Here is a 20,120-nt window from a genome sequence, read left to right on the forward strand (position 1 = left end):
TTTTTGTTTAGTCAACTGTCCGAAGACAAGTTTGAAACTCATAAGTACCACCAATAAGGCATCACTCATGAGACAACTAGGCCAGGAGATAATGGGGTAGGGTGGCAAGTTTCTTTCCCCCTCCAATGCATACTTCGCCGATTAGCTACATATTCCACTAATCAGACTTCAGATGCTTACAAACAATTGTCCTTTCTCTGACACATCAAGTGAGATGTACTGCCTGATTATATATATGCATATCAGCCAGAAGAGGTATTTTTAATATTGATTTTTTTACGCTCGAGTGGAATTTTTTCTGTTTTTACACTTTTAGTGGATTAAATATTTTTAATTATTTTTTTAGTAAAATAAAGAGGAAAATGTTATAGTAAGTTTCGTTTCTGAATGTCTAACACGTATGTAGACCAAAATTCTGGCCAAAATAGTAGCAATTTTTGAAAACCTAAATTTACAAAATTTAAAATTATAAATTAAAAGTACAAAATTTCATAGATCTATCTAGAATAGTTTAGAAAATTGAAATTTCACATCAGTCTAACCTTAATAGAGTTTCTAGTTTCTACGGTCTTTGTATTTTCCAAGCGAGCCAAACAATACAATCTTGTCTCAAGAATGAATTCAGAACTTCACAAATATATTACGTCATTCTTGCAAACAGCAAATAGGATTAAATTCAGAAATGCTTGATTTGAAAGAGAGAAGATGGTAAAAATTTGACACTGATCCTAATTGGTACGTGATTTTCATTTGTTTTATGTAGAAATATCATTGCTGAAACAACTTACATTCTAGGTTAGTTTTATAAAAATATTTTGGAGCCCAAATTTTGAAAAAATAAATATAAAAATACAGTCATTCATTAATCTCACAATGTATGCTCGCTTAGGTAGCGGATCGTTCCTTTTTATATTTATAGTCACTTCTTTCCTTTTTCCTTATTTCTTTCACCTTGTCACAGAGAAAACAAATGTGCGCTTTTTTCAGTTCTCTGTGTACAGTTCTGAACACAGCAGCATTGCATTTTTTCGCATTTAAATTACATTCTTTCCCTATGCAACTGTATACTGCATAGCGTGCTGGACTAAAAATGGCGGATTTGTCGGCATTTGCCGGCTCAAACGATTGCGGTACTCTGGATATATACGGACTCTGGCATAGGCTAAGATAATAATTGAGACTAGAGTTGAGACACAGGATTCAAACATCGCCTACCTTATTGCATAATCCACTAACGGTTTGCTTCAAATGAATTCAAGTTAACAGATTTTCCTTATTTCACAGTAACGAACTAGTTGTAATAATAATTTTTTATATTTCAGATGTAATAAATTATATTATAAAATAATATTAATACATTATAAAATTATGTATCAAATTCGTTTAATATTTGTTATATAATATAATATAGGTATGGTTTTACTTCTCATAAGAGTTTTGTTTTTCCATTTTCAGTGCTATCAAATCATTACATATTTTAATTGTTGTTGGGGTCAACGTCTCAACTCTCATTATAAAGGAACTCTAGAGTCTAGACATTACAGCTAATGACGGATTTATTATTTTATGGATCCAATTTATTTTATTTGAGTACATAATGTACCTAGATGTATTAATTATATGTGTTATATTTCCGCTGTGTCGACTGCTAGCTGGTGTGATGTCAGCGCCAACTCTAGGGAGAAAGCAGAATCTCACGCTCTAGCTGGCTTGAAGGTAATTGAAATCAGTCCGGCTACATCAAAGGTACCGACGCGAAGTGTCCATTCTTTATAATCCCTATTCGCTGGGCTTACCTTATTGTAGTAATTGCTGGAAATGGTGACCTTCGGCATCAAACATGCCTGACATCGCTTCACCTGGTCGAGAATGGTGAATTTTAAATAAACAAACAAACAAATCCGAGATGTGAGGGCCCATGAAGAATCATGGCCGACCAACCGACTGCTGGCCTTACGTTCACATTCCTCAGCAGAGGTGAACGATCATCCAACTGGAATGGAGGTAGATCCCCACCAGCCATTGTAATGCTCACAGAACCAGATCTCGCTACCTGTTGTAGCTCCCCAAATTCATAACGATGCTGGGTAGCACCGGCCCCATACATTGGCCGAAATTTCATGAGAAGATTCCTTCCCCATAAATGGAACTAGCACTCATTCTGTAACATGAGTCCTAGGCAGGATGTCTTAGATCACGACGATACAGCGCATAACAGTGAATTTTAAAGGGCGACGAAACTCCTTCTGGAGGAAAGTGAAGCTGTGGACCTCATGTCGTAGATTTACGCCAAGTAAAAGAACTTTATGCGTGATGGAGGATGCTGGAAAAAATTCGCTGATATAGAATTTCAACGCTGAATAAAATAGCACTGACAATTTAAAATCTGTGTGTGGTCTGTGGTTTAAAGTGTCGTTAAATGAAACACTACTGTGCTAAAAATAACAATAGCTGCTGAGACAACAATCGCTAACTTGGAGAATACACTGTTGTGCTGAAAACATTTATGTAGTGTCGGTTAGAGCGCAAAGTATGTCAAGTGATATCGGTCTTATTTTAATGCTGTTCCTTACTTATGGTTTTTAAGGAACCCGGAGGTTCATTGCCGCCCTCACATAAGCCCGCCATTGCATTGGTCTCTATCTTATGCAAGATTAATCCAGTCTCTAACATCATATCCCACCTCCCTCAAATCCACTTTAATATTATCCTCCCATCTACGTCTCGGTCTTCCCAAAGGTCTTTTTCCCTCCTGCCTTCCAACTAACACTCTATATGAATTTCTAGATTCACCAGTACTTGCTATTAATGCTGTTCCTTAAGCAATAATTGTATTGCTTTAATGACCACATTGTTAGAAGTACAACAGAATTTTTATATATATAAATAGCTTAATTTTATATTTGAGTGTTGGCAGCACTGTTCTGCAGAAGAAAGTGTTGTAGACTGTAGTGGTGGATTGATTCGACTTTTTTTTTTAGGATGCATATTTTTATTAATTGCTAACAATAGGTAAGTGTTTTATTTTTGGCAAGAAGTTGACAATGTAGATCAGGAGTAAATAATAAACAACAATATTTTGGTTACCTTGTTCTGAAGTGGTTACAGATTATGTCGATAAACCTAACCTAATTGAATGTGATGTTCTGTTACTGTGTATTTATTGCCCTCGGTAGAAGCGTGAAATCGTATTCTACTTTATTACGCCGTCATGCTTTGCCAGTAAGGAATGCTATTATTTGTTTTAGCTGACGGCGCGTTTTCTAGATAAAATTTCATTTAGAACTTATTGATTTGACTTGGAGAATACGCACAAACTTTTAAAGTTGAGCGGCAAGCAATAATAAATAACTTTCCATAATCTGAAGGAACGAAGTAGCGACCGATTCCCATCGCATAGTTCCAATAATATGCGCATTTGACATTTTGTAAAAAGCTTAGCTGCATCAGTCTTTCAGATTTTCCCAATAACTCTAACCTTTTCACAGTCCTTTGGCTCCTGTCACTTATCTGACTCACTCTTTGTCACATTCCTCAGCCTTACTCACTTAGCTATCCCTCGTAGAACCTAACCTAACCTTTGACTATTTACGGAAATATACGCCAGCAGGGGGTAAAACACAGTGCAACACGATCAGACACTAACACAGTACCGGTAACACTAATGTGCCTGCATCCATGATAACACAAAACAAAATGATATCATCTCATTAATATATGACAACACACACTATTCAAAGAACAGCAAAACAAACACATTAATCTCAGTCGCCAACTCAAAAATACATACCAGTGCCTTAAAGTCATAAATACTAACTACATAAGATGAAAATTATTGGTTTTCGCTCAATTTGAATAGTTTCTATGTATTCCCAAAGTCAAATAAAGGAAGTTTGAATAAATTTTGTCAAGAAAACGCTTTGTCTGCTAAAGTAAATAATTACCACCGAGGGTTACGAACAGACGTTGTTGTTTAGTCAACTATCCGAAGAAAGGACGGAACCTCATAAGTGACATCAATAAGGCATCACTCATGAGGCAACTAAACCAGGAGGTAATGGTGTAGTGTGGCCAGTTCCTTTCCCCCTCCATTACATACACTACTGACTAGTAACATATTACACTAATCAGACTTCAGATGTTGACAAATATCGTCAAGTGAGATGTAATTACTACCAGATAATATAGTGTGTCTTCGCTATCATGCCACGTTGACCAACCGACCAGCTGTGAGCCCAGTATGGGGCCACTCTTCTGCCGCTGGCTGGTCGGTCGTCGCTGCGTGATTGCGAAGATGCATTGTAGATGTACATATCAGCCAGAACCTCAAACAGTGCTAAGAGCAGATATTGATAAATGAATTTACACTGGAAATAAAATAGCCTGGAATAAAATATTATTTGTTAAATGGTGGACAAATACCTGTTTATTGTCGATAAAGGTCTATCATTAAATAATCGATTAATGGGAGGAAAGTGCTAGTAAGTAAAATTCAATTCATTTAAACAAGACGACTGTATATTATTATGTCATAAAGAACATATTATGTAGGTATGAAGTTTTCAGAAAGAAATTAGTGACATTTCGAAATTTAAAAAGAGGCTTATATAGCCCAACTTCAACAAGATACTCCTCTTTGGTTCGCTCATATGACAGGAAAATAAAAGTTATGCAAGGTAAATGTCTATAAGAACCTAGATATTACTTCTGTACTTTCGAGAAAAATACACTTCAAAAACCCCCGATTTTTGCCCCAAAAATGAAAACACAAAGAAAAAAATGAGCAGAAAACATTAAAATTTTAAATAACTTAAAAAAAAATCTAAAAAGCCCCAACTTTCGCAAGTAAATTCAAAGCAAAAAATTCGCAAAAACAAAACACTTTTATAGACAACTTCAAAGTTACGTTTCAATTTATAACGGTCAACTTAACATTCCTAACGTAACATAGTCTAACATGTCCATACCTGTGGAGTGACGGTTAGAGCATCTGGCCGCGAAACCAGGTGGCCCGGGTTCGATTCCCGGTTGGGGCAAATTACCTGGTTGAGGTTTTTTCCGGGGTTTTCCCTCAACCTAATATGAGCAAGTGCTGGGTAACTATCGATGCTGGACCCCAGACTCATTTCACCGGCATTATCACCTTCATCTCATTCAGATGCTAAATAACCTAAGATGTTGATAAAGCATCCTAAAATAATCTACTGAAAAAAAATAGTCTAACCTAATCTATGTCAACGACAAAGCAGTTCAGTAAATAGCAAACTACGATCATGTACCTCACATTAATGAAGACATGGATACATTTCTACCATTTCCATGAAAAAAACATTTCATGCATTCATGATGGTCTGGATATGCCCTCTTGAACATCATCTCCGCTAAATATCAGACATCCGTAAATACAATTCCTCCACACTTATCACCATCACGAGACATAGAACTACATGCTCCTTCCATCACCAGTACTAATCTCAAAGTGACAAGAGACAAAATGAAAACAGTCGAATTAATGTGACGTCATCAAACATAGATTTATATACGGGCGATTCGCGACAGGATCTTGCGCGGACTTGGTTAATAAAAACCTAAACTAATCAAACCTAACCTTCGTATATGCAAGCTGTGTAACCAGAGCAGGGAGGGAACTGCTTCATTTGATCTGGAATGTACATGTGAAAATTAATTTACGTAAGGATCACGCTGGCACTGCATGAGAGGTCAGCACATGAGCTAGAGCCAAACGGTTCCTGTTACAAACATCAAACACAAGATGGCTGACCACAACTTCCAATTGGCCGATGTCCATAAGTACGTAAATATAATAAATCTAAACTACGATTGTTTTCCTCTCACTTTTTCTAAGTGTTTCCACATTAGGAATAATAATCAGAAGGTTTTAAAATAAGAATTTCATAAAAATCCAAAACCAGTAGGCCTACTTATAGGTAATTACTGTTATGCAACGATATAAATTACAACATCAGGATAAATTTTCCAAGAGGCGTCTGGCACTAACTTAAATGTTGATGTTCTGAAGGTAAAGTGAGATTTTGCTACCCGCCTCATTTGTTACATTCTGACGCCTTCTGGAAGATAACCATATCAGATGTAGTTTTCTGGAATAGATTTAGGTTAATTTGTTTATTTCAGGAAACATGTCGGAAGATGTGGAATTTTGTGACGTGGGTAAAGTAGATGTGAAAATCGAGCCTGAAGACATTGAAGAAACTGAGGAGACGACAGTAAAATCCGAGCCTCAGGTAGGACCTACCATCAACTTGAGATTCAATCAATGTGTGTAACTAATTATTAAAGAGCTAGGCTACTGTGTTTGTGTAGGCCAGGCATATCAAGCTCGGGAATTTCTAGCCTTTAAACGAGGTGTAACAGTGACATAGAACCAGCCTCTTTTACATAGGTTGGATAAAAAGTAATGGCAACACTGCTGTCACGTGACGATGGTGCATTCGAGAGCTGCCAGCTATGTGGACATGAACAAGGACTGTTAGATGAGTTAGTGCAGCCAGCGGCGACAGTATTCCATCAATCTACTGCAGTGTGTAGAACGTTCACTTTCATAGGGATAGTTTGAGCGCCCTAAGACCATCCTTACAAAACTAGAGCAACGTTCCTGGATCAAAATTGAAATGGCACGAGGTCATAGTGCACAAGAATGTTTTCAGGGACTGCGTGAAGCATGTGGCGATGCAGCGTTGCCATATCGCACAGTTGCACGATGGGTTAAAGCGTTCCAGGAAGGCCTTGTTGCACCGGTACCAAAGGGAAGGTGACGACTTTCTTGGACGAATCGTCGCTATGGACAAAACCTGGACTCGCTCGTATGAACCAAACTTGAAACGCCAATCAAATGAATGGAAGCATCCTGGTTCTCCTCATCCAAAGAAAGTGCGCCCTACACAAAGTGCTGTGAAGGAGATGTTCATTGTGGCGTATGACATTGATGGGGTAATACTGCACCACGCTGTACTTACCTCCAAGGCAGACGGAAAACGCGGACTACTGGAACATCCACTGTACTCACCCAGTATGATCCATGCGATTACGATCTTTTCACCAAAGTGAAATAATCACTGCAAGGGACCCGGTACAATACCAGAGATGAACTTATCCGTGCTTTAGGGTGGTCAATATGGAACATCAACAAAGATGGACGCGCTGATGGTGTACAACGCCTTCCAAACATTTGCAAAAGGTAATAAATAAGGGGGGCGACTATATAGAAGGTACGTAAATGTTGTACCCCTGTGAATAAAGCCATGTCAGAAATATCGAACTGTTGCCATTACTTTTTATCCAACCCTAGTAAATGTATGCTCTCATACGATTCTTTAAGTGGATGGTCTCTAAGAGGGTAAAACATGCCCATGCTTGACATTCCTGGTGTAAGCCTATATGCCAGTTGGCCTGTTGGATGTGTATGTCCATATTTTAGAAGATATCGTGGCACCAGCAGGAGTAGCTTCCATGGGCTATTATTCATTCAAAGTTAACCCATTCCCAACAGACTATATTTATCTTAGAACACAGGAAATAAAATTTTATTCTTAATTGAATTAGGCGTATTGTTTCTTATATTGAACTCACAACTTTTTCTTATTCGCACTTCACTTATCACTGTGTATGAACTAATAGTGTTCATGTTTTAATATGTTAAATTCTTCCTAATAGAGCAACACTATTCCTGTTCCTAGAATACATATCAGCTAAGCGGAATCAGTGTAGGCCCTAGTAGTTTTTTCTTCTCAATGGTTGCCCATCATACCAACCCAACTATACACAATACTTATACGAGGATGCCAGCTGACAGCAAAAATTAGTACAATGGTATGGCGAAGCTTTGCTCAACTTGTATTTACAAGGAATTTAATAATCACTAATAAAATTTATTAATTTTCGTCTTCTGATGCACTACAGTTGACCAAAAGGGTCCAGAATACAAACGGGTTGTAAAAAAATTATGCAGTTTAAGTAAGCCTAATGAATTTAAGAAATATATTAATAAACTCAAATTATAAAAAAAAAATTCAACTTCTGAAAAAAAAATAAAAAAAAAATATTCTTTTTTTTAATTCTTTTTTTTTTTTAAATTTTAGTTGGTTATTTAACGATGCTGTATCAACTACTAGGCTATTTAGCATTGATGAGATTGATGATAGCGAGATGGTATTTGACGAGATGAGGCCGAGGATTCGCCATAGATTACCTGGCATTCACCTTATGTTGGGGAAAACCTCGGAAAAAACCCAACCCGGTAATCAGCCCAAGTGGGATCACACCCACACCAGAGCACAACTTCAGACTGCCAGGCAAGCGCCTTAACCGACTGAGCCACGCCAGTGGCTTCTTCATTCTTGAATACATTCTTTTAACACTTTAAATATAATCACTGACGAACGTTATTGAACGAGTAATAACTACTTCATTGCGTTAATATTATGAATTTTGATGGTAAAATACCTGATTGACTACTTTCAGCGTTTCCAGCAATAGAAATTTCTCATGCAACGATTGATGCCATAGGATCTCGTGTGTTAAAATCATTCTTAGCTATAATTAGTAATCATTTGTACCCAAGAAACTTTTATTGTAAATGATTTCCTATGTTTTCTTATCATTAACTTATCTTAATGTTTTTTTCTTTCAAATTGTCACATAATTGTTTTTAATCATTGTTCATTGTGAATTGATTAGTAGGCCGATCTATGAACTCTTATTTAGGCCGGCTATTTTTTAGAAAATTATTAGTTGTTCAATAACGTTTATCAATGATTTCTTCTTCATCTTTGCATGATTCTCAATTATCTGATTTGATTGCAATGATTACAGGACAATGTGATCGTGCCAGAAACAGATAATGAATTATGGTGGTGTGGTGTGAAAAAAGAGGAATGGAGTGAGACTGAATCATCATTTGCAGAACCAGAGGTCAATGTGAAGGTGAGTCAATACAGAGTATGATGTTGAGATCATTGTTTATATGAAGTTGTAGTTCCGGCACCTCTTTGTTGTATTTTTTATTATGGAGCCAAAAAATGTGTTAATAATTGAAGTGTCCACTGCAAGAATGATGAATGACACTTTCTTGTCGAAAATGAACCAAGACTGTCATTGCATAGCTTAAGACATATAGAATGTACATAGAGAGTTATATGGCATTAACACTGATAGTCATTGTCCAGTAATGATCGGAAAATCACAGTTAAGCTTTGAGCACTAAGCATTCAAACTTTCAATTGCTTCTCCTGCAAAATGTATTCCAAATGACACCCATCATTCTTGCAGTGGACTCTTCAATTATGTTTTTCCTTGAAGTCCACTTAAGCCTTAAGGATGTTACAAACGACAAAATTCCTGTGCACTGGACAGTAATCATTTCTCTGTTCGCTATAATATATTCTATACAGAGTTCCACCACCTTTTTCTCCAGAAGAAATCATGGTTTTGAGTGAGATGGAAAGAAATTTTATGACTTGGAGAATCATGCAGAATTGATTGAAGAAAGTGAAAAGGGATGAAAATTTGTGTAAATATTCAACTGTAGAAAAACTCGGTCCAAGTTTGAAGTGTAAGGAATAGGGCTATCAGACATCCGGAAAATCCTGGACATGCCCTACATTTTGAGAAACAAACATTCATCAGTTTTAAAATGGATTAGTAACTCAGGAGAGTACGGAATTAGCCACAACCCAACACAGTAACATGGCTATCATCTAAGATCATAGTCATTCAATAGTCTTTGCTGTCATGGCAGTGGGCAAGAGATGTTGCAACAGTACAATGGCCCTCTGGAGCTTGCTGGGGTGGACTGCATTGGTTCATTATTTCTTTGGCTGTCACAGAGTGCTGAAGCACGGAACTTATGAGTAGTGGTCCAGCTGTAACAAGTGCATCAAGATGCCAAAAAGAAAATTTAACATCACTGATGCTTTAGCAAAGAAATATACGTGTTTACAACAGGGAGAAGTGAACACGAAGCACAGTGCCTTATTTGTTTTCATTACGAAGCTTATAAAATAATTTTTATGTTTTAGTTTTGGTGTTAACCGAGCCACATAGGCTGCCTGTTACTAGTACTTCGATAATTGTTGAAATATTTATAACGAGACTTCTTTGCAATGAAATCTGACATATTATTATTTTAACTTAAAAAAAAAAAACTTAAGTTGTGTAGACTTTCATGATTATGTTTAAAAGAAGCCTCGTGTTTTGCGTAATATTAATTTTTGAGAGAAGTATAATTAGTTTAGTTTACAGATAATTTTTATTCTTTGTGTGTTTGAATATTTTAAGAAAATATAAAAATAAATGTATGTTATGATATGTACCGTCTAGTTGCATTTTAGATTTTGACTGTCAATTTTCATATATTATCTTACAAAATTAATGTCGTACGTTTTGAAACACTGTGTCCTACATTTCATTAAACTAATCTGGTAACCCTAGTAAGGAAGAAATTCGTACGGAATGGCAAAAAAATGACTTACTTACTTACTGGCTTTTAAGGAACCTGGAGGTTCATTGCCGCTCTCACATAAGCCTGCCATAGGTTCCTATCCTGAGCAAGATCAATCCAGTCTCTATCATCATATCCCACCTCCCTCAAATCCATTTTAATATTATCTTCCCATCTATGTCTCGGCCTCCCCAAAGGTCTTTTTCCCTCTGGCCTCCCAACTAACACACTACATGCATTTCTGGATTCGCCCGTACGTGCTACATGTCTTGCCCATCTCAAATGTCTGGATTTAATGTTCCTAATTATGCCAGGTGAAGAATACAATGCGTGCAGTTCTGCGTTGTGTAACTTTCTCCATTCTCCTGTAACTTCATCCCTTTTAGCCCCAAATATTTTCCTAAGCACCTTATTCTCAAACACCCTTAACCTATGTTCCTCTCTCAAAATAAGAGTCCAAGTTTCACAACCATAAAGAACAACTGGTAATATAACTGTTTTATAAATTCTAACTTTCAGATTTTTTTGACAGCAGACTGGATGATAAAAGCTTCTCAACTGAATAATAACAGGCATTTCCCATATTTATTCTGTGTTTAATTTCCTCCCGAGTATCATTTATATTTGTTACTGTTGCTCCCAGGTATTTGAATTTTTCCACCTCTTCAAAGGATAAATTTCCAATTTTTATATTTCCATTTCGTACAATATTCTGGTCACGAGACATAATCATATACTTTGTCTTTTCGGGATTTACTTCCAAACCTATCTCTTTACTTGCTTCAAGTAAAATTCCCGTGTTTTCCCTAATCGTTTGTGGATTTTCTCCTAACATATTTACATCATCCACATAGACAAGCAGCTGATGTAACCTGTTCAATTCCAAACCCTCTCTGTTATCCTAGACTTTCCTAATGGCATACTCTAGAGCAAAGTTAAAAAGTAAAAGTGATAATGTATCTCCTTGCCTTAGCCCACAGTGAATTGGAAATGCATCTGACAGAAATTGACCTATACAGACTCTGCTGTATGTTTCACTGAGACACATTTTAATTAATCAAACTAGTTTCTTGGGAATACCAAATTCAATAAGAATATCATATAAAACTTCTCTCTTAAAATTACAGACAAAAATTAAAGGGAAAATGGGAGTAAAAATTTGGTACCGTAATTTCCCACAACTATACAGTTATTCAAAGAACATTGTAGAAGTGTCATAGACCGTTCATAGACAGCTGCAGTGACTTGACTTCAAAGTTGAATACAGGAAAGATGTGGATGAACGAGGTACTATGATATAGAGTGGAAAATTTGAATGGTTGTATTATGGACCATAATTGTGGGAAATTACAGTAATGAAAATAATCTGTCGGTAGAATAATGTGATAAGTTGGAAAAATAATCTTATTAAGAGAATTAATGCTGAAAGAAAAGGATTTAGAACTATTGGGAATGTTTGTGTATGCAATTTTTCTGTCAGCAATGGATCGCTAGGTCAGTTTTAATAATGGCATATCCTCTGCTCTTATCAGTAGAGAAGCAAGTAATACTGATGAAGCTTCTTGCAATGACTGAGAATGTATTAAAAAACGTGACCCTCATTCAGTGATTACCTCTCTAAACGACCAGTTTTTTTATAGAACCACAATTAATTGCTAAGTGGAATTTCCACTATGTAGGCCTATGTTTAAATTTTGATGTACCGTCACAAAGAATTGATAGAAACTTGTTTTTAACGTCATTTTCCTAATACTGTCCCCTAATTATTATTGTAATAGTATACTGGCACGATATTAGGCTTTCACTGCTTGGGAATTATTATATTGTTATTCTTCTTAATCTGCTCCTGTAGTACCTTTCGGTGTTGAGGAACGAGAGATCTTCATCTGGCTCTCTCATAGACAGTTGACTCTTCTGTAGTGCTTCTCTAATTCCTTCTTCCTTGGTCTTATTATACAAAGGTATGGTGTTGTATGTTACAAGTACATTCTGTAGTAAGTAGTAAAATTTTAAAGTTTCTGTTCTACAAAAGATTTTTCTGCAGTAGTACTTTACCATTCCATACTTACAAATTACCATTGAAGTTTCATGATTGTGTTCCACAAAAGCAGGGTGCGCATTAAGATTTCTGATGGGGGGGAAGGATAGAATCCTAGATAGAGAATACCATACAAAAAATTATTATTAGGTATCCTTATTCGATACGGCTCAACGCTTGGTCATACTGAGTTGCTTGTCTTGCATCTTGATCATAATAATAATAATTATATCCCTGAACAGGCTTAAGATAGGATGTGTAATTCCTAAGTTATTGATTGTTGCCAGCTTGCTGGTGATTATAATACAGAAATATTATTTCCTTTGCTTACTCCGTACTTTATAAAGTACATATACTCATATTAAAACAATTATATTTTGTGAGAGGGGGATAGAAGTTATCCCTGGCAGGGATGTAATATGAATTTATGAGATAGGGATAATTTTCCAAAAGAGGAGGGGGAGAATCTCCCCCATCCCCCCCCCTCGTTAATTAAAAGTACTAGTAACTTGTAACTTGTGAATTCTCAAGTATACCTGGTAAGGTTTATCTTGTCTCAGTAGCAATAAAACCAAGTCCCTTCAAATGAGGGTGGAAATTATAGGAGGGTTGTAAATTTTTAGGATTCTTTTCAAAACCTTGTTATTGTACAGGCTACCGGAACTCAGTTTCTTGAAAGACAAGATCAGTGACGGAACTATACAGTACGAAGAGAGATATTTTGTTACTTTATTTTGCACTACAGAATGTATCAACTAGTCCCTTCCGCCACTGGCATCGCTTCACTCCCCCCATCGCAATAACAACACAGACGAGGTAAGACGTATCTCCTTTCTCTCTCTTTTCACAATGAGACAAGATTCATCACACAGGCTTTAATCTCTACCAATGAAAGGAGACTAATACATACATGTACTAATGCGATTTAAATATATTTATTTCATAATATTAAGATATACTTTGATAAATATGTGCTATAGAATATCAGTTCTTGCTTCTATTTCCTTCAAAAGAAACAATTTCATTTCCTTTGACACCATTTCAATAATTTTGCAATGTTTGTCATTTCGTAATAATTAAGTTTGGGGGTGAAGATCGTTAATAGTGACATCTGTTGGCTAATATGAGAAACTATCAAAGAGTAATGTGGGGATCACAGAGGAACATGATAATAATAGAGAAGTAAATTTTTCATTATTAAAGAAGTAAACTAAAATAAATAACATTGCAGGGTTACGAAATTCGTAGAATCTACGAATCTTTGCTGTATAACCTACCTTAAAATACATTACAATTAAAGAGACAAACATAACCTAATTCGATGAATGAAATACGAAGATAACCAGCTGCTTTATGTTATGACGTAGTATGTTTATTGATATGACGTCACTAGTAGCAATTCATTAGTAATGTATAAGGCGCTTTAATTCTTTCATGGAACAGAAAGATAGAACCTCATACTTTACAACATCTTTCATCAGTAATCTGTAATGTACCTTTGTGGAATAGGCTCAATCCTACAACCCTAACCTCATTTATTAACTCGGTAGGCAATCTGTCTTCATCCGTTGTACGTAGCCAAACCATTTCAACTGTTATTGGATAATTTCCTTCAGTGACTTCATCTTTAATGCTGTTCTAATGGTTGTATTCTAGATTCTTTCCCTCCTAGTCTTGTTCTCTATCCTTCTGAGATATCTCATTTCTGCCACCTGGACTCTACTCTCGGTTCTTTCCGTTAGTGTTCAGGATTTGCATCTACAATGTTAACGCCGGGATATAGGTAGTCTTATAAACTGCTATCTTTTTTTTCCTTTGATATCTCTTTCTTATTATACTGTATTTAATATTGCAGATGAGCCGAAAAATACGCCAGACATGGGATAAACAGAATATGTTCAAGGCTATAATGGCTGTAAGGAATAAAGAAATGTCATTGAATTCTGCTGCAAAGGTATTTCATGTTCCAAGGTCAACCTTGAAAGACAAAACTAAGTGCGAAGAAACAGATGTCGAAAAACTAATAAACAAAAGACTTGGAAGGAAGCCTGTACTGCCTCATAATATTGAACAAGAGCTAGTGAATTATTGTTTGATCATGGAGAAGCAGTTCTGTGGACTCACAGTGAAAGATATAAAGAAAATAGCCTTTCAACTGGCCATCAGAAATGGAATCGCACATCCATTTTCTGTCGTTCAAGGGACGGCTGGTCGGAAATGGCTGAATAATTTTTTGAGTCGGCACAAAGAATTCAACGTTAGCAAGTTAGAGACTATACTGGCATCAGGAGCAAAGGATTTTACAAAAGAGACTGTTGATATGTTTTTTGACATCTATGAACCTCTTCTGGAGCGTATAAAATTCACCCCACAGCAATTATTCACCTGTGACAAAACTACTCTTTCAGTTGTTCAACATAAAAGATCAAAGATGGTTGCAGCGAAAGGCAAGCAACATCGTATTTCTCCAGCAGAGAGGAGTTCTCTTGTCACTGTTATGGCATGTATGAATGCTGCTGGAATGTTTGTTCCTCCAATGATGATATTTTCAAGGGAAAGGATGAAAGCTGAGCTTCTGCATGGTGTTCCACCAGGCACAATAGCAACATGTCATAAATCTGGGTTAGTGGAAACTAAGAACTTCACGCAGTGGCTTTACCATTTCATCTCTGTTGTGAAATCATCTAAAGAGCATCCTGTTGTTTTAGTGCTGAATGGACACCATTCACACACAAGAAACATTGAGGTTATAGACATTGCTATAGAAAATGGTGTCTTTATGATTTATCTCCCATTCCATTGTACAAATAAGTTGCAACCGTTGTGTGTTTATTTTATGCAATCACTAGAAACATATTATGTTCAAGAGATTGAGTCTTGGCTCAGAAACCATCCAGGTAGAGTTATAACACACTGTGAAGTAGGAAATCTTTTTGGAAAAGCTTATCAGAAGTCTGCCACTGCATCTGTGGCTGTTGATGGATTTCGAAAAACTGGCTTATTTCCATTAAATAGGTGCATTTGTGATGAATGTGAATTTAAGGAAGACAGTCTGATGAATGGAGATGACAAAGAAACTGTTCAAAATCTCAAGTCTAATTCTAGTGCCTCAAATGAAAGACACATTTTCAAAAATGCTATTAAAATTCCTGTTTCTGACCTCGACAAGATACAACAAGCTTCCACTTCTGTATCGAAGTCAAATTATGGTATTTATGTTCCATCCATCTCAGAAAGTGTCTCTTCTGCTGACACTTTCCCAGTTCTTGATAGCCACCAAAAGAAAATTTTAGATAAGTCTTCTGTGCCGGGATCTTTGCAGCAGAGTTCTGCTACTCTGTTGGAGAGTTCATCCAATAAAAATAGACTTCTAGAGAACCAAAGTCAAAGGAAGAGACAAGGCCAAAGGAACGTGAAAAAGCTGATGCAGAGAGAAAGTAAAATAATGAAACTAGATAGATGTTTTCAAAGTCCTTCTTCATCATCATCATCAGCATCATCATCGCCACCACCATCGCCATCATTATCATCACTGTCATCACTATCGTCACTGTCATCACAATCATCACCATCATCATCTTCAGGTTATATTTAATGAAGTGCAGCTTTGTTGATTTTTTTTAATAATTATCTCAGTATTTTGACTGTATTTTTCTATATTGTGCATGGGAACAATATTACAAGGTATTACTTACAAAGATCATGGCTCACTATCATGAAAGGTCCAGGAGGAATTACCCAGACAACAGACAATGATATACTTAATTGCTATTATACATAGTGATGATGAAATTAATGAAGGTCCAGGAGGAATTACTCGAGCAATGAGTTGTATGATGATGAAATTAAAACCGACATAAGTAAACCACAGTCTTTGTAAATAATTACTTATGAAGGGTACAGAGGAAGAACGAGCTTTGTCCACTTTTTCCCAAAAATGAGTTATGGATGTCGTGTGGAGTTCTGTGTAGTTTAATCCTACGAATAAACCACTGTGATAATGTGAACAGTCTAAGTGCTATGACAGATTTTAGATTGGGCATACAAGGAAAGAATATGCTGAAGACAGACTTTAAGCTCTTCTCTGGAACAATTTGCTAAAATGGATAGATCTCGTTCTTTCTCTGTACCCTTCTTATATACTAAGCTAATTTTCACTTTCTTGTTATCATTTAGCATAATATTCTTTGTTCTAAATAATATTTATTTGAGGAAAGAGGAAGCAAAAATGTTTCTTGGATACCAAATTATATTAGTTTTAAAGTGTGTTTGTGATATTGATCTGTGTTCAAAAATAAAATAAAGAGATCTTCCGAATGTGAGCAAAAAGATATAAAATTAGGTAAATGTCTTATAATTTGCTGTATGTTTACTGCATTAGTGCCACTTGCACTAATTACCATGCCAAAATAAATTAAACAATGTAATTTCCAATGATCTGGCGTATGTTTCTGGCTATGTTGCAATCTGATCAAAGGATTGGGGTTTTAGGCAGATAAGATCTTAAATATAACATGTCTTCTCTTAGATGATTAAGAAAAGCTGTTGATACCTTTGTTTATGAACAAAAATTAATAAAGACAAATTTTTGTTTCCTGACTTCCCATTCCTGATTTTATTAAGTTTGTGTAAGATATGCTACTGGTACCACAATAATGATTACAGTGGTATCTTGTAGAAAAGAAAGGGAGCATTTTAATTTGAAGTCTCATGGGTTTATAGACAACTAATGTGCAGTGACACTGATCAATATAAATGAATCAATAATTAAATGCATCAGTAATTTCTTTCAACAAGTTTTAGTTTAGTCGATTCTCTCTATCTGTCTCTCCCTCTCCCCCTCCATCTCCCTCCCCTCTCCCTCCTTTTTTTTTCTGTATTTTTTTTTTAAATTGGTCACCTTGAGATTGGCAATACTCCTTCCTTGTACCATACACCATTGCAATTATAGTCCATTTTATTTCATGGAGTGCAGTTTCATAGAAAGGACTTTGCCGACAGACCTTCTGTCTCTACTAATTGGTTGTCATAAATAAATGTCTTTCTTACTGTGACGGAAATCTTGTCTTCACCTGTTAGTAACCAATCACAACCCTTGTTGAGAAGAATTGACAGGTTCCCTTCAAATCCACGTGGAAGCAGAGTTGCCACATCTTTTTCGAATTTCAAGAATCCCGTCAGCACGAGAGTGTCATTGAGAGTGTATTCTTTAGTATTCATTGAGCGGTCAGCTTGTAATATTACGATCTCTTCTTCGAAACACTTGGCATCCAGATGAGGATGACAGCCACGAATCTCCTCATTTCAAGGATCGCCAGGATTGTTGCAGTTGTGTAATATTGGGATGAGGGGAAAGGATGGACTGGTCAGAGGTGTTTGTGTAGGAAGTCATAAATCTGTAAGTGGGTGTTCAAAGGAATCACCGAACTGCACTTCATGATATAAAATGGAATATAGTATCGGAATAGGTTATTAGTAGTAAACCAGAAGTCTCTAATATTAAATTATAGCATGTCCGTAAATCAAGATGGGGGGAGGGGGATTAAATGATTATATAACTGTAATGAAATATGATAGAGTTGGGAAACAGTCCCTAAATAAAAATATAACTACAAATTTTTACCATGTATTAACGAGATTCATGTTGAAAATACCAATTTATTTCATGTTAAATGTGTTCAATTATATCAAAATTTGATTCTTTGTTTGTCAGAGAGAATGACTTTAACTAAAGAGTACATGAAGTTAATTACAGCCAATTATTTTTCTTTTCTCAGCTATGTTTGCGGCTAATATTCAAACCTGCAACTATGCATAGGGAATGTTGTTAGATTATAAATTGTATGGTCAATCTGGGTAGCATAGGCAGTACAGTGCTGACCTGTGTCAATGGCATTTAAGTGTGCTTAAATGCGACAGGCATCAGTAGATTTACTGGCATGTAAAAGAACTCCTGCGGGACAAAATTCTGGCACACCGGTGATGCTGATATAACCTCGGCAGTTGCGAGTATCGTTGAATAAACCATAATTTAAAAAAAAAAAATTAAATTGTATGTCTCCACCTTTAATAATCACACCAGAGTAAATTAAGATCACTACAGAAACTCGAAAACATGACTATTCATTAATGTCAGTGGTATTTATTTAGTCTGTTTGTGTGGTGTTTGTATGTACATGAGGTTTACAGGTGCATAGAGAAATGGGTGCAACAGGAATGTATCCCGTATTGTTAAAATTGAAATTTTGGCGTCCTAGTACTAGACAGGCATTGCACTGATGTATATCTATATTGTATGGTACCGTATCTAATTTATAATTGATGGTGTGGACAGGAGCTGCCTTCACAAGATAGTACAGAAGAGGAGAAGATAAAAGTAGAAGTATTAATTGAAGAATATGATCCACCACCTGGGTTAGTATTCAGATAAAAGACACAGAGTGCTGGTTTTTACATTTTCAATATGCCATGTTTAAAAAGAGAATTTTCTGATGTTGAAAAAAATTTGATTTCGATTTTAGCTGAAATACGCGTTTTTAACATAAAAGATTATGTCCACACCTGTGGAGTAACGGTCAGCGCGTCTGGCCGCGAAACCAGGTGGCCCGGGTTCGAATCCCGGTCTGGACAAGTTACCTGGTTTTCCCTCAACCCAATACGAGCAAATACTGGGTAACTTTAGGTGCTGGACCCCGGACTCATTTCACCGGCATTATCACCTTCATTTCATTCAGACGCTAAATAACCTAGATGTTGATACAGCGTCATAAAATAACCCAATAAATAAAATAAATAAAAGATGATCCCCAGACGGTTGGATAATAAACATTGGTCATCCATCATGTGGTCCATTAACATTTATGCTCATCTTATTTTTTGTCCACACCACTTTTGCTCACTGAAACTATGTCCATGTAGGTTTCATTCACACTTAAGCATAGTTGTTTGTGCATTGCGTTCTGTTTATTACCAGATCATACATGTTTCAGATTTCAGATCTAGACTTCTGCATTTGTCTGAAGGTAAATGTAAAATCAATGCAGCTTTTTATCATAGCATGAGTCAAGGCCCCAGATTATTAAACAAATTTTATTCTAATATTATTTTAACCATGAATCCTCTCCAAATTAATTAAAAAATTGTATTGGATTTATAGTTTGGGTTTAAAAATATTAAACACTTTTTAATCTGTATTCACTCTCAGTTTTAATTTTATTTTTGTCTCTATTGGAATCCCCTCCTCTTACTCGTTCAGGAGTGGGCTAGTTTATCTTACATTGTATTAACTTATATTCATTTCAAACTTACTAGCAATAAAATAAATAAATAAATAAAAACGTGCTAAAAGAGTTCGTCTCCTACCTCTGGCTAGACATTCTATGATAAAAGTAGTTTTTCTTTGTAAGTTGTAACAACATTTACGGTACTTCATCGCGGATGGTGTCCAATAGGCCATTGAATGTGTCTTCCAAATCGTCCAAAAGGACGAAGAGTAAAACAACGAGTTTTTACAGTGATCGAAAATGTCTACTACCAGAAACACAGTGACCGAAATGTCTGTTACCTACATGTCTCTGGATATTATATTCGAAGAGCCACTGGTGT

General features: G+C 36.1%; 2 protein-coding genes across 3 annotated transcripts in view; both read left to right on the forward strand.

Moving 5' to 3' along the window:
* Window positions 1-16: 16 nt before the first annotated feature.
* LOC138704503 (uncharacterized) lies at window positions 17-17,311 on the forward strand. Of its 2 annotated transcripts, XM_069832432.1 has the most exons (4): window positions 20-3,012; window positions 6,154-6,263; window positions 8,851-8,961; window positions 14,371-17,311. In XM_069832432.1, exons 2-4 carry the CDS (start codon window positions 6,159-6,161, stop codon window positions 16,108-16,110), a joined length of 1,956 nt encoding a protein of 651 aa, XP_069688533.1. In that variant the 5' UTR covers window positions 20-3,012; window positions 6,154-6,158; the 3' UTR covers window positions 16,111-17,311. The 2 variants fall into 2 exon arrangements, with proteins under 2 accessions (XP_069688534.1, XP_069688533.1); XM_069832433.1 differs by lacking the exon at window positions 6,154-6,263 and having other exon boundaries at window positions 17-3,012.
* Window positions 13,314-20,120, forward strand: part of LOC138704504 (uncharacterized) — a 54,050-nt gene continuing 47,243 nt past the window's right edge. The window contains exons 1-2 of the mRNA XM_069832436.1: window positions 13,314-13,331; window positions 18,850-18,929. Of these exons, the coding sequence (XP_069688537.1) occupies window positions 18,914-18,929 (16 nt within the window). The 5' untranslated portion in view covers window positions 13,314-13,331; window positions 18,850-18,913. The remainder of the gene's footprint in view (window positions 13,332-18,849; window positions 18,930-20,120) is intronic.

This window comes from Periplaneta americana, chromosome 8, assembly GCF_040183065.1.
Source record: "Periplaneta americana isolate PAMFEO1 chromosome 8, P.americana_PAMFEO1_priV1, whole genome shotgun sequence".
NCBI lineage: Eukaryota > Metazoa > Arthropoda > Insecta > Blattodea > Blattidae > Periplaneta > Periplaneta americana.